The sequence below is a fragment of the Pituophis catenifer genome, unplaced genomic scaffold, assembly GCF_029215685.1.
Source record: "Pituophis catenifer annectens isolate HBS135680 unplaced genomic scaffold, rPitCat1.0.hap2 SCAF_7, whole genome shotgun sequence".
Lineage (NCBI taxonomy): Eukaryota > Metazoa > Chordata > Lepidosauria > Squamata > Colubridae > Pituophis > Pituophis catenifer.
The window spans coordinates 57,228,538-57,241,154 of NW_027256887.1; the positions used below are offsets into that span (position 1 = coordinate 57,228,538).

Below are 12,617 nucleotides of genomic sequence, written 5' to 3' on the forward strand. Positions count from 1 at the left end.
CAGATGGGAATGGTAAGTTTCCAAAGTTAGATGGAAGGCTAGAATATAGATGCTGTATATTTTTGTCTTTAAGATTTATGAAGACATTTCATGACCATGGAGGTGATAAAAAAATACAACCTATTAAAATACTGGTAAAATCCTAGCTATGGCTTACATCAGAAAATGCTAGGAAAGATTCTGCAATTTTGCATATCATTTGCAATGTACATGTCAACTCGCAAAAACACATTTTAGATCTGGTTGGAAAGAGTCAGAGTAACTATCTTTGAAATCCTGTCAGACCTGGTCCAGATCTTGGAACCCTAATAAAAGGGAGGATAAAACTCTGGAGTGGGATAAAGATTCCAGGAAGGAACCTAGCAGATATATTCTGTCATTGTAGCAACTACCCTTCCATATACATGAAGGCAGATTGTGATTGAGTGTTAGGTTGAGTGGAACAAATTGCCCAGCAAAGTCATAAGCTCCTCTCTTTTGGATGTGTTCATATGGGGCTAGATAGCAATCTGTATGGGATGCTCTGTTAGATTCCTGCAATGAGCAGAGGATTGGACTTAATGACCCAAATGAAATAAATGGTTTGCTTAAATGTGTGCTTTAATTTACTTTGTATTCTTCTCTATCCTGGAAAATTTTCTTCTAATCTAGCCAGAACAGAAGAGAGTGCAAATTAAATTAAGCCTTTTCTCCATTGGATATGGAGAGAATTACAGGAGAGCCAACAGTATATATATAACGCATAGTATTAAAGAAAGAACTTTAGAAGAAATGATCTGTCTGAATGAGTGCAGGTTGATGGTAGGAATGGCTGTTCTAAGAAAATAATAGCTTAAAAGATTTGTATATATAAACTTGTTCCTTTGCTGTGGATGTGAATTTTATTTAAAATGTTCTTATTTTTTGCAACATAAAATGATTAAAATATTATAAATTGAATAACAAGGTAATGCTATGGAACCCAACAGAAAAGATTGTGACCAAGCAGCAGGCAGTGAGATACACTGAGTGCTGACATGACTTTTCACATCTCTTCTAGCTCTTGATTCAGTTCTAAGTACTTCAGCTATCCTACTACTTTTCTTAAGAAAGTAGAAAAAAGATATTTTTCTGCTATACCCTGTCCATGGTGCTGCTTCTTACTGCTTCTATACAACATATGAATGGCTTTAACCAGCTTTTTCTTTAGCTATTGGAGAAGCATCTATTTAGTGAAGGTATTTTGGAATTTTGTTTTAGAACTAGTGAAAATGACAGTTAATATGCAGTAATAACAGAAATACATTTCATGTCCAGGATGTAGAATTTAGAGTATTTTAGTAATTATGCTGATTGGGATTGAAGTTCAGTTATACTAAAACAATTATAGGCGCCTTAGTCTCTAATCAAGTCAATATATAGATTATATGTGGGTTTATTTTATCTTATTCCATGTTTCTTTAGAAATCTTAATGTTTTTTGTGCCTAATATGCAACTTCACTAACAGTTAAGATTAGTGAACTGTTAGAGAACATGGTTCTTATTAGGCATTGTTATGCAATTAATTATTAGTTTAAGTCAGAATCTGGTCAGAGTCTGACTATGTCAAAGACTATAATTAAATGGATGTAGAATTTGAATATAGTAGAGATGCAACAATGGGAATTTCAGTGAAAGAATATTCAATCTACTCCCAATATAATGCTTTGAGAAAATTAGTATAAGATTTTCTTTTGTTAGTATTTTAGTCTAGTTTTGATTGCTAACATGGGCAATTCATTTTCTAAAATATTTCAGAACTGTAATAATCAGGTTGTAATTATTTTTACATGTTGGTAGCAGTGCTACATATCCTAACAGATTTGGAAAATGGTTTATATTAGAATGGAACAAAATTTGAAAATTGAATTCCCATTGCAATCTTAAATATATTAAATGTTAGATTAAATCAGGTAAATTTACTTAGTTTCTGATATACTGAACAAGATTTTAGGTATCAATTTATGCTTGGTTAAAATGAGTTTCAAGCTGAATAGGGATTTTTAGTTCTTTCTTCAAAAATGATTCAATGTAGTTTGTATAAGTAATTAATGATACATTGAACAAAAATAATTTTTATGATACTTTATTTCTTTACTTACCCTTGTAGTCTTTTGCTTTCTTTCTTTAAAATGTTTAATAAGTTTTATTTTAAAGAATCATCTTAATGCTTTCAGACTGCTATTATGGTTGACTACTTTAGATATCACCTGTCATTACATAAAATTGTATCCTTACATATGTAGATATTATAGGCTGGTTTATTTAATTGTTTGATGTACTAGATCATATGCTAGTATAAAGAACTCTGAGAAACATAGTTTGTATATTCTAAAAGATAAATGTTTAAGATGATTTAATTCCTAGTAACTCCATGTAATTTTCTTGACAGCAACATGGAAATAATTTTATGCTGCTTTCTTCTGGGCTGTTTTATTTTCTCCCCAATCATTGACGGTTTCTCAGCAGATTGCTAACAGGCCCAATTCTTTGGGATTTTGAATCCAGATAAGATGAGTGAGGTGTTGCTACCCTTTTAATGTATTGCATTTCTAGCCTGCCTTTCTACCACAATTCAAGTGATTTAAAAATACTAAAAATATATTAATAACCAAATCAAAAACAATGTGGCAATCAAATTATATCTATCTATCTATCTATCTATCTATCTATCTATCTATCTATCTATCTATCTCAGGGGTGAAATCCAACAGGTTCTGGAGAACTGGTAGCGGAAATTTTGAGCAGTTTGGAGAACCAGCAAATACACCTCTGGCTGGCCCCAAAGTGGGGTGGGAATGCAGTTTTTGCAATATCCTTCCCCCAGGAGTGGGGCGGGAATGGGGATTTTGCAGTATCCTTCCCCTGGAGTGGGTGAGAATGGAGATTTTACAGTATCCTTCCCCTGCCACGCCCACCAAGCCACACCACGCCCACCAAGCCATGCCCACAGAACCGGGAGCAAAAAAATTTGGATTTCACCACTGATCTATATCTATCTATCATCTCTACTTTACTATATGGGAGATGAGTGGTAGAGTATTTTGAATGCAGAATGTTTCAGATATAATCTTCATTATTTCATGGATTGATTAGCAGTTTATACGAAAAATTTCGATCCGATATTGTAGTGAACCTCTGCCAGACCTAATAGACAATACTAAACCTTGTGAATAGATTTGATTTCAAGTTATTTCCTATTTATCTACCACCATATATATGGTTAATAAAAAGGAAGGAAAACCAGCATATATCATAAACGTTTTTCATGAATTGCAAAACAAGTCGTGAAAAATTGAACTGTCCAATAGAAACACTTCAATTCAATTCTAATTTGTTAGTTTCCTTGGTACACTATTCTTCTTTTTTGCTCTTTCCTCTGTGTTCTTATATCATTGTCTGAAAAATAGAATGCATAATAATTTAAAAGAAATTACTATTTAAATGCTTATGCATTGGCTGTAAAAATAGGGTAAAAAAATAGAAAAATGTTTTGCAACTTGAATTTTATATTGCAGTTTTGAAACAGAGAATGCACTCCTTTCTCATTTGAGAAAAAATAATACTCAACAAGCCCAGAGTCAGCTCATGTATATAAATTGGTCTTTGTCTCACATACTATCCATTTTGAGAATCTGGAAGGATGTTGTCATAGGTTTGCCATTATTTATATCACTTCATATTAATGGAAATGAAACTACACTATAGAATATAAATACTCTAAAGTTTCATTGCAATATTGCAATCAAAACTTAATTCTTGGTTCATTTTAAATTATTGATGTTTTCTAAAATTATGATAGCATAGTATGTTCAAGTGATAGAAATCAGAAAACAAGGAGTATGAAAAGTGCTACTACATAATATTTTACTGATGTGAATCATTTGGAGTTTCTTTTAAACTAAGAAAATTAACAGACTTGACCAATTAGTTCAATTTAAGTTCATTCATTCATTGAACTTTTTGCAAATTTGCCTGAAAATATTAATATATACATAATATAAATCTATAATAGTTTTAAACAATTTTAAGATAATAGATATCATGTTTGCTTGTAATAAGGAAAAATTCTGTTTGTTAACTTACCTTATGTAAGAACTTGCCTGTTCTTACATTAAAAAAAACCATCTTTATAAGTATAGGTATAGGTAAATGACGTTGTTACCTATACATAGATAAACTCAAACTATTTGTAAGATGATTTGTTGAATGCCACTAAAGAACTCAGCTGATACTCCTAATGTGAGAAACTTGGATGAAGATATAATGTAAATATCACTAATATTTCAGGTTCTGATAGAACTTTTCTGTTGCTAATGTAAAAGAGGATTTAATTTAAACATACCCTGGAGTTGTATGTTTTAGTTTCAAATACTTGATAGTATAAGAAACATCTGGGAGAGCCTTCCAGATATATTTATATGTTCGGTGTAGCCCGAATGTAAAATTATAGACCAAACAATTTGGGTTCATCTAAGTAAACCAGACATTTTTGTTTCTGTAAAACAAAATGGTAAAATGGTATCTCTAAAATACAGAATTTTTGAAAATGGGATTGATTAGATTGTAGGGAAGAGGGACAATCAACTCATAAAGCAGATTAGTGTGAAATGATTTTTATTCATTCATTCATTCATTCATTCATTCATTCATTCATTCATTCATTTTTTTATTTTTATTTTTAATTTGATTTATATGCCGCCCTTCTCCGGAGACTCAGGGCGGCTTACAATGTGCTCAGCAATAGCCTTCATACTTTTGTATATTTTATACAAAGTCAGCTTATTGCCCCCACAAACTGGGTCCTCATTTAACCTACCTTAGAAAGGATGGAAGGCTGAGTCAACCTTCAGCCTTGGAGAGATTCGAACCAGCAGTAAATTGCAGGCAGCTGTGTTAATAACAGGGTGCTTTAAACCACTGTAGTACCAAGGCTCTTCATACAGATCACCATTAATTCTTGTTGCATTCCAAGTTGCAGTCTTCCAAATGTCATGGTCAGGGGCTCCTGGATATTGATCTCTACCATCTATCATTGTTTAGTCAATTGAAGTTTCCCATAATACAGGGATGCGCAACTACTTTTCCCAATGGGCCACATGTGAATGCGACTGTTGTGGAGGGCCAAAACAATAGGGTCACTGCAACATTGCCTTTAGGCTTTCTGTCTCAAACCTGGAAAGAGTTCTACTCTTTTTCTAGCTTATTGTGATCATCAAGATACAGAATACAACCACATTGCCAATATATAAGCAGTAGAAAGGCATGTTGATAATATGTAGTTTGAGTTGGTTTAACAATGATATTTGGTTTACCTGCTGCTGTTTCCAGCAGTTAATTGAAAACTTATAAGAGATACATCCAAAATTAAGTAAAGAGATTGGGTAATTATATAATGAAGTACTTCTGTCAGAAAATAATGAAGCTATATAATTGCAGTGAATAAAAGTAATTATTACATCCCAGTACATACTTAAATACTAATTCATTTATCTTTATTTTTCTTTTACAGATCTTTGAATATCTTCATTTTTTTTCTGTGCTGATCTTATTACTCCCTTAAGTTATTACATACTTTTTGCTGCTCTGTGAGAAGAGATGTCTCGCAGCCCAGATGCAAAGGAAGACCCTGTCGAATGCCCCCTTTGCATGGAGCCTCTGGAGATTGATGACATAAACTTCTTCCCTTGCACCTGTGGTTACCAGATCTGTCGCTTCTGTTGGCATCGTATTCGCACAGATGAGAATGGACTTTGTCCTGCTTGTAGAAAGGTATCTGTCTCAAGTTCATCACAAATATTTTGTTTGATAAAACAATTTCAGAATGAAATGTTGCTTCTTCCTAAAAAAACAGCGATGGATAAAGGGTAAACAAATGAAAAATATACAATTGCTTTATATAAACGTAAAGTTATCTCATAATGTAATTTGTGGCTAATGCAATATTTCCATTGATGTATGAATAGTCTTTGACTTATTGTTGTTCATTTAACAATGATCTAGAAGTGCAATGGTCCTGGAAAGAGTGATATAAGGCCTGCAAAACAGTTCTGGCCATCATCATCCCTATAGTCATCACCAAACACTGCAGCAGCTTGCCAAAGATCACATGATTACCATTTACAAACTTCTCTGCTGTCTTTCCCCGAAAGTCAAGAGCAGCAGCCCCCAACCTTTTGGACACCAGGGACCGGTTCCACGGAGACAGGTTTTTCTGCAGATCGGATGGTTGTGTGAATTTGCATTCTGCCTACATCCCACAGATGGGGCTTTGCTTGTTTCATGGCCCAGTTTCTGGCATACTGTAGCCTGGTGTCATTCCACGGAGCAGGGGTTAGGGACCCTTGGTCAAGAGGAAATCCAGCAGGGAACTTTGCAAGGTGCTGTCACTTGTTGAGAAAACACCTCTCCTTTCTGAGGTCTGCCTAAAAGATCTCTCTCTCTCTCTCTCTCTCTCTCTCTCTCTCTCTCTCTCTCTCTCTCTCTCTCTCTCCCTCCCTCCCTCCCTCCCTCCCTCCCTCCCTCCCTCCCTTCCTCCCCCTCTCCTCTCTCCCTCTCTCTCTCTCTCTCTCTCTCTTTCTCTGCCTTCCATCCTTTGGAGGTCGGTAAAATGAGGACCTAGATTGTTGGGGGCAATATGCTGACTCTGTAAACCGGTTAGAGAGGGCTGTAAAGCACTGTGAAACAGTATATAAGTCTAAGTGCTAAGTGCTATTGCTAATATCCATAATATCCATATGATGATTAGTTCCACTGCTGTCACAGTATGAATTAAATTGTCTAACCCACTGGAAATTTGTAGTTTCAAGAGTATTGGGACTCTTTTCAATAATAAAATGTTGTTATTTAAACTATTGTAGTTCATTCTTACCTTGTTTAACAGTAATAATTTTCTCAAGAAAAAACAAATTTTCAGATGTAACATAGATGTTCATGAAATATTTGGTGTGGTTGTTTTGTTTATTAATAGATTTCTTGTTAGAATGCCACAGTGTTTAGTCTCTTGCAAGCAAAAAGTACAAAAACAATTTTATTCTCCATAGTGGTGGAGATAGCATCCAGGAATGGGTTAACTCCGTCTGTCAGCTAATTGGACTGAGTCTTAAAAGTTATGATGACACGCTTCCTCTGCCTATGTCCCCAGCTTTTAGACTCAATCTAGCTTGGACAAGACGTGTTTTTTCTAGCTAATCCATTCCTGAATGCTTTCAACACAAATTCTACAATCCAGAGAAATTTACATTGTGGCTGTGGCTACCAGTTTCGGCTGGTCGAGCTGCTCAGCTTATCCCAGCCCGACCCCACTGAAGGCCGCGTGGGCAGCAATCAGACTGCCAGCTGGCAGATCTGACAGGGCGGCGCTCACGAGCCTCACTCCGAACCGCTGACCCTGGGGCTTGATTCAGCACCCCCCTTTTCTCCAGATTGGTTGGAAACATCAGCCAGGAATGGGTTAACTCCATCTATCAATAGATGAACTGAGTCTGCAATTTGCTTAGCCACACCCTCCTGTAGCTCCCCAGTTTCAGGCTCAGTTGATCTTTGGACTAGGTGTGTTTTTCTGAAGTTAATCCTTTAGGCTTATATTTTACACAGATTGAAGACAGAAAGGAAAGTTTGTTTATTCCAGCATCTAAGGCTTTGCCTCGAATCGCTGAGGGCTGCGGAGACGGCACAGGACTGCCGGCTGGCAGATCCTTTGGGCAGCGCTCACGATCCCAGCTCCGAAACGCTGACCCATGGATTGGAGGCTTTCACCCCTCCTTTTGTTTATCAGGCTGTGGGATCGCAGCAGAGGCAAGGGTGGCGTGCACGAGTGGCAGCTCTGCAGCGTAAGCCGTTTTTTAGCGTGAAGAGGTATTCCATGCTATTTTCATTCATTTGGGAAGCCAGAGAGCCAGTGGGGAGTGGCAAACAGCTCCGCTTTTGCCGCTTCTCTTCCAGACCTGAGGGCAGCATTGGGAATCAGATATGCTGCCTTGGGGAAATATCTCTGGTGATCTCTTTGCAGGGCAGTGAGTACTTTACAATGTAGTTACCGTCCAGGAAACAATTTGGGCCTCTAGGCCAGATTAGCCTGATTAAATTTTAAATGCTGGCTGCCAGGAAAGGGCACCACACCCACATGGCGGAAAGCCCTGTGACATATGTGCACCAGAGGAGAGAGGGAATGGTCTTCAGAAGCTTTGCATTCTAAAAGGAAGTCTCATCATTCTTCCAAGAAGCCTTCCAAGCAGCTTTCCAAGAATGAGGAAAGGAGGCATAAGGCAATGGAAAGAGCTATTCAGAAAGCTCAACAGGAGGCAGAGAAAAAAACTAAAATGCCTCAGATTCCGGAACAGTCCTCCTCTATTCAGGCTACATCTGCTCTCCTCCAGCAGGATGATCCCCTTGAAGGAACATCAGCAGCAACTTGGACTCCTGATGGAGCAATGGCTGTTCCCCTGGAGCGGCCTGACCACAGAGATCTGCTGTTTGGCATGGCAGAGGAACAAGTGGTTACTTATGAACAACCTGTTAGGCAGGGGAGCTCCTCGGTTGAGGCCACCTTTATGCCCACGACTGCGGGCTTGAGACAAGAGGTGTCTCTGGAGAATCAGATTCTGACCTCGTTGAGGGCTTTACTTTCCAATGACATTAAACAAGGCATCACTGAGGGTCTCCAACAAAGAGCAGGATCAAGGGTTCCTGCCTCTCCCAGGGCACAGGAGGAAGAATTACATCTAGCTTCTTCACAGCCTTCTTCCAGTCAAGCATCTCTCTCGAGATGAGATTCAACGTGATTTTGATATATCTGATGATGAAGGCCTTTTGCCTGACCAGCCAGCTTTTCTGGGTCTTTTCTGTCCCCAGATGTTTAAATCCTTGCTTCATAAGGCCAAGATTTCTTCTGGATTGGGGCTCAGTCAAGCCCTTCTAAGGGAGAGGGGGGGGGTGTCTTCGGATCCCACGGACTCTTTATTCGTGGAGCCCACTTTTGAGACGGGGGGGTTCCAGCTCCCAAAATGTTTCTGGATATTGTGCAGAGGCAGTGGGCCTCTCCTTGATCAGGGCCTGCTCCAAGTGGTTTGGATAGGTGATTTTAGGGCCTGCTAAGGGCCTGCTTGATCAGGGCCTGCTCCAAGTGGTTTGGATAGGCGATTTTACAATATGGGGGTGAACCTTTCTACGGCTCTTCAAGTTCCCTCTATTGATAGTCCGGTAGTGTCACTGGCTTTTCAGTCTGTCCTTACAGGTCCTCCTGAGGAACTTTTTTGACCTGAGGATAAGAAAGCAGAACAGTCGCTGGTCAAAGGCCATCTGGCTTCTGCATGGGCAGTGAAAGCTTCATCAGCGGCCTCATTTTTTACTAGAGCTTCTTTATTGTGGTTGAAACAGCTGCAGCACCAATTGCCAGCTGAGGACACTAGGTCACAACAGGATCTTAACAAGATAATTTCAGCTATTGAATTTTTTGCTGATGCCACGTGAATGCCTCCAGATTTGCGGCGAAGGCCATCGGTTCTTCCATTACAACCAGGCATCTCATCTGGCTGAGACAATGGCAAGCTGATGCCAGAAACAAATGGAGATTGGCATCTGCCCCATATAACAGGGACAAATTGTTTGGCGATGCCCTGGAGCCTCTTTTAGTTGAAACTAGGGATAAACGCAAGGTTTTGCCCAGCTTGGCCCATAGATCAGATTCCCAACTGGTTCCTTATTTCCTTCTTCAGCCCTTTCGAGGGACGGACAGCGGTTTTGGAGGGCTGCGGTCACAAGGCTTGTATTCCTCCAGACAGGGTCCTTATGTTCTGCCCCAGCTACGGACCACAAAGAACGCAGCACACACAAAGTATGTACAAACCTTAGTTTACTAAATTAAATCAGTCTTTTTCAAATAAAGGCTGTTAATTAACTTTCTTAACAGCCTACAAGAATCCAAAGAATAAATAATCGTAATCTTACTATGGTTGGCAGAAAGCCCAAAAGCAATTTGCAGGAAACTGATAAGAGAACTAAGATCAGGACGCGAAGGAAAGTGAACGAAGTTGTTCCCTGCAAATTGCCTCAGTCATCATCCTTCCTTAAATAGGGTAAGGGAGTGGCCAATTAGCCCCAAGCCTTACTCTTGAGGAGACCTCCTCCTGAGGAACCACTCCTGCCTTTTGGCAGCTCTGCACGCCCGTGCATCGAGAAGAGGCTCCTCCTCTTCTTCCTCTTCACTTATGGGAGCTTCAGGAGGTTCTGAAGGCCCTAGCTGAATCCCCGCCTCTGGCACCACATCTTCTCCAGCCTCCTCATTGTCTGACTCGAGTGCCAGCTGCACAGGCTGCTGGCGCAGCACCACACCAGCCTCCTCGCTGTCGGAATCAGCTACTAGCTGCACGGGGCGCTGACGGGCTACAACACTTTATCAGGACAGACAGAACTGACAAAGCCTCAGATATCCCCCCAGAAGGTCCTTTAGGGGCGGAAGGGGTAGACTCTTCTGGCTCTATAAGCAGTGGTCCTTCAAATTCTCTCATAGGTGTGTTCTGCCCCAAAGAACGCAGCACACACAAAGCCCGTTCAAACGGGCTTTGTTTACTGAATAAACCAGTCTTTTAAAACAATGGCTGTTAATTAATTGCATTAACAGCTGCCAAGAATTCAAAGAAGAATAACTGAAAACTTACTATGGTTGGCAGAATGCTCAGAAGCAATTTGCAGAAAGCTGATAAGATAAGCAAAATAAGACAAAAAGGTATGTGAACTAAGTTGTTCCCTGCAAATTGCTTGTCGGCGTTCCTCCTTAAATAGGCTAAGGGAGTGGCCAATTAGCCCCAAGCCTTACTCTTGAGGAGACCTCCTCCTGAGGAGCCACTCCTGCCTTTTGGCAGCTCTGCGCGCCTGTGCATCGAAAAGAGGCTCCTCCTCTTCGTCCTCTTCACTTAAGGGAGCTTCTGGAGGTTCTGAAGGCCCTGGCTGAATCCCCGCCTCTGGCACCACATCTTCTCCAGCCTCCTCATTGTCTGATTCGAGTGCCACCTGCACAGGCTGCTGGCGCAGTACCACACCAGCTATTAGCTGCACAGGCCACGTACGGGCCACAACAAGGTGGTAGGTTGGCACTGTTTGTCAGCCAGTGGGAAGTCACCACCACTGATCGTTGGATTAGGTAGGGAAAGGCCGGGTTTAGTTCTGGAATTTTTATCCAGTCCCCCTAGTATGTTTATTAGTTGTCCTTTGTCCAGGGATCCCTCCAGGCGGTTAATCATGGAAACGGCCATCAGTCATCTTTTAGAGATTCAGGCCATTCAACCTTGTCCCCAGGACCAATTCGGCCGAGGGTTTTATTCCCGTTTGTTTGTTGTGAGAAAATCTTCAGGGGGATGGAGGCCCATTTTGGACTTAAAGTCCCTGAATCATCACGTCATTTATAGATGGTTTAAAATGCAATCTCTCCAGACTATCTTGGAGAGCATTAGGGAGGGGGACTTCCTTACTTCCGTGGATTTGACAGAGGTTTATCTCCATGTCCCCATTCATCCAGATTTCAGACAATATCTCCACTTCCATTATGTGGGGAAACATTTTCAGTATCAGGCCTTACTCTTTGGGCTGTTGTCTGCCCCCAGGGTCTTCACTAAATTGATGGCAGCTTTGGCTGGCTACCTTAAATCCCTTCCAATACGGGTTCAATTCTACCTGGATGATATTCTTATACAGTCCGGTCGAAGGCTCTGGCACGGAGAGACTTAGCTACCACTATGCAGGTGTTCCAGGACCATGGCTTTTCTATCAACCGTGCCATAAGCTACTTGGAACCTTCCACAAGGCTACTCCATCTTGGGGCAGTCATTGATACGGTAGAGTCTAGGGTTTTTCTTTCCCAGGACAGACAGGTCTGAGGGAGTTGACAAGACAGGTCAGAGTGCAACATACAGTTCCCCTTCTTTTGCTCTCTCAGCTCTTAGGGAAAATGGTTTCAGCCATTGCTATCACACCTTGGGCTCCCCTCCACAGCAGGGATCTGCAGTGGTTCTTACTTCCCTTTCAAAGGTCAGCCACCAGTACCTTCCCAAATAAGGTTCGGGTGCCATTGGAGGTTCTCCACTCGCTCAGCTGGTGGGGTTCCGAGGCCATCACTAAGGGATGCAGATTCAGGGAACCTCATCACTTGGTACTCACCATGGACGCTAGCCTCTCGGGCTGGGGTGCCCACCTAGGGTCTCACATGGTCCAAGGAAAGTCAACGCAGACAGATTTGACTCACAACATAAATTGGTTGGAGCTCCGAGCTATTCACCTGGCCCTCCAAGCTCTCAAGGATATAGCGGTAGGCAAGGACATTCTGATTTTGACTGACAGTGTGGCTGCTAAGGGGGCACCCAGTCCAAGACACTGATGGCCGAGGCCAAACAATTAGGACTTTGGGCGGAGGCCCATCTTCCTTCCCTGCGAGCAGCTCATATCTCAGGGGCAGCAAATGTGCAGGCGGACTGGCTCAGCCGAGCTTCAGTCGACCATGCAGAGTGGCGCCTGCATCCGTCCCTGTTCCAACTACTTGCAGACCGGTTTGGTCTTCCGATGGTCGACCTATTTGCTTCACAGGACAGTCATCAGGTCCCGAGAA

The 12,617-nt window shown here is 41.0% G+C and overlaps 1 protein-coding gene across 9 annotated transcripts in view; it reads left to right on the top strand.

The window, feature by feature from the left end:
• The window catches only part of CNOT4 (CCR4-NOT transcription complex subunit 4), a 74,377-nt gene that overhangs the window by 11,375 nt on the left and 50,385 nt on the right, over nt 1–12,617 (top strand). For all 9 annotated transcript variants that reach the window (XM_070946806.1, XM_070946813.1, XM_070946810.1 and 6 more), the window contains exon 2: nt 5,532–5,791. In XM_070946806.1, coding sequence (XP_070802907.1) covers nt 5,618–5,791 — 174 coding nt within the window. In that variant the 5' untranslated portion in view covers nt 5,532–5,617. The remainder of the gene's footprint in view (nt 1–5,531; nt 5,792–12,617) is intronic.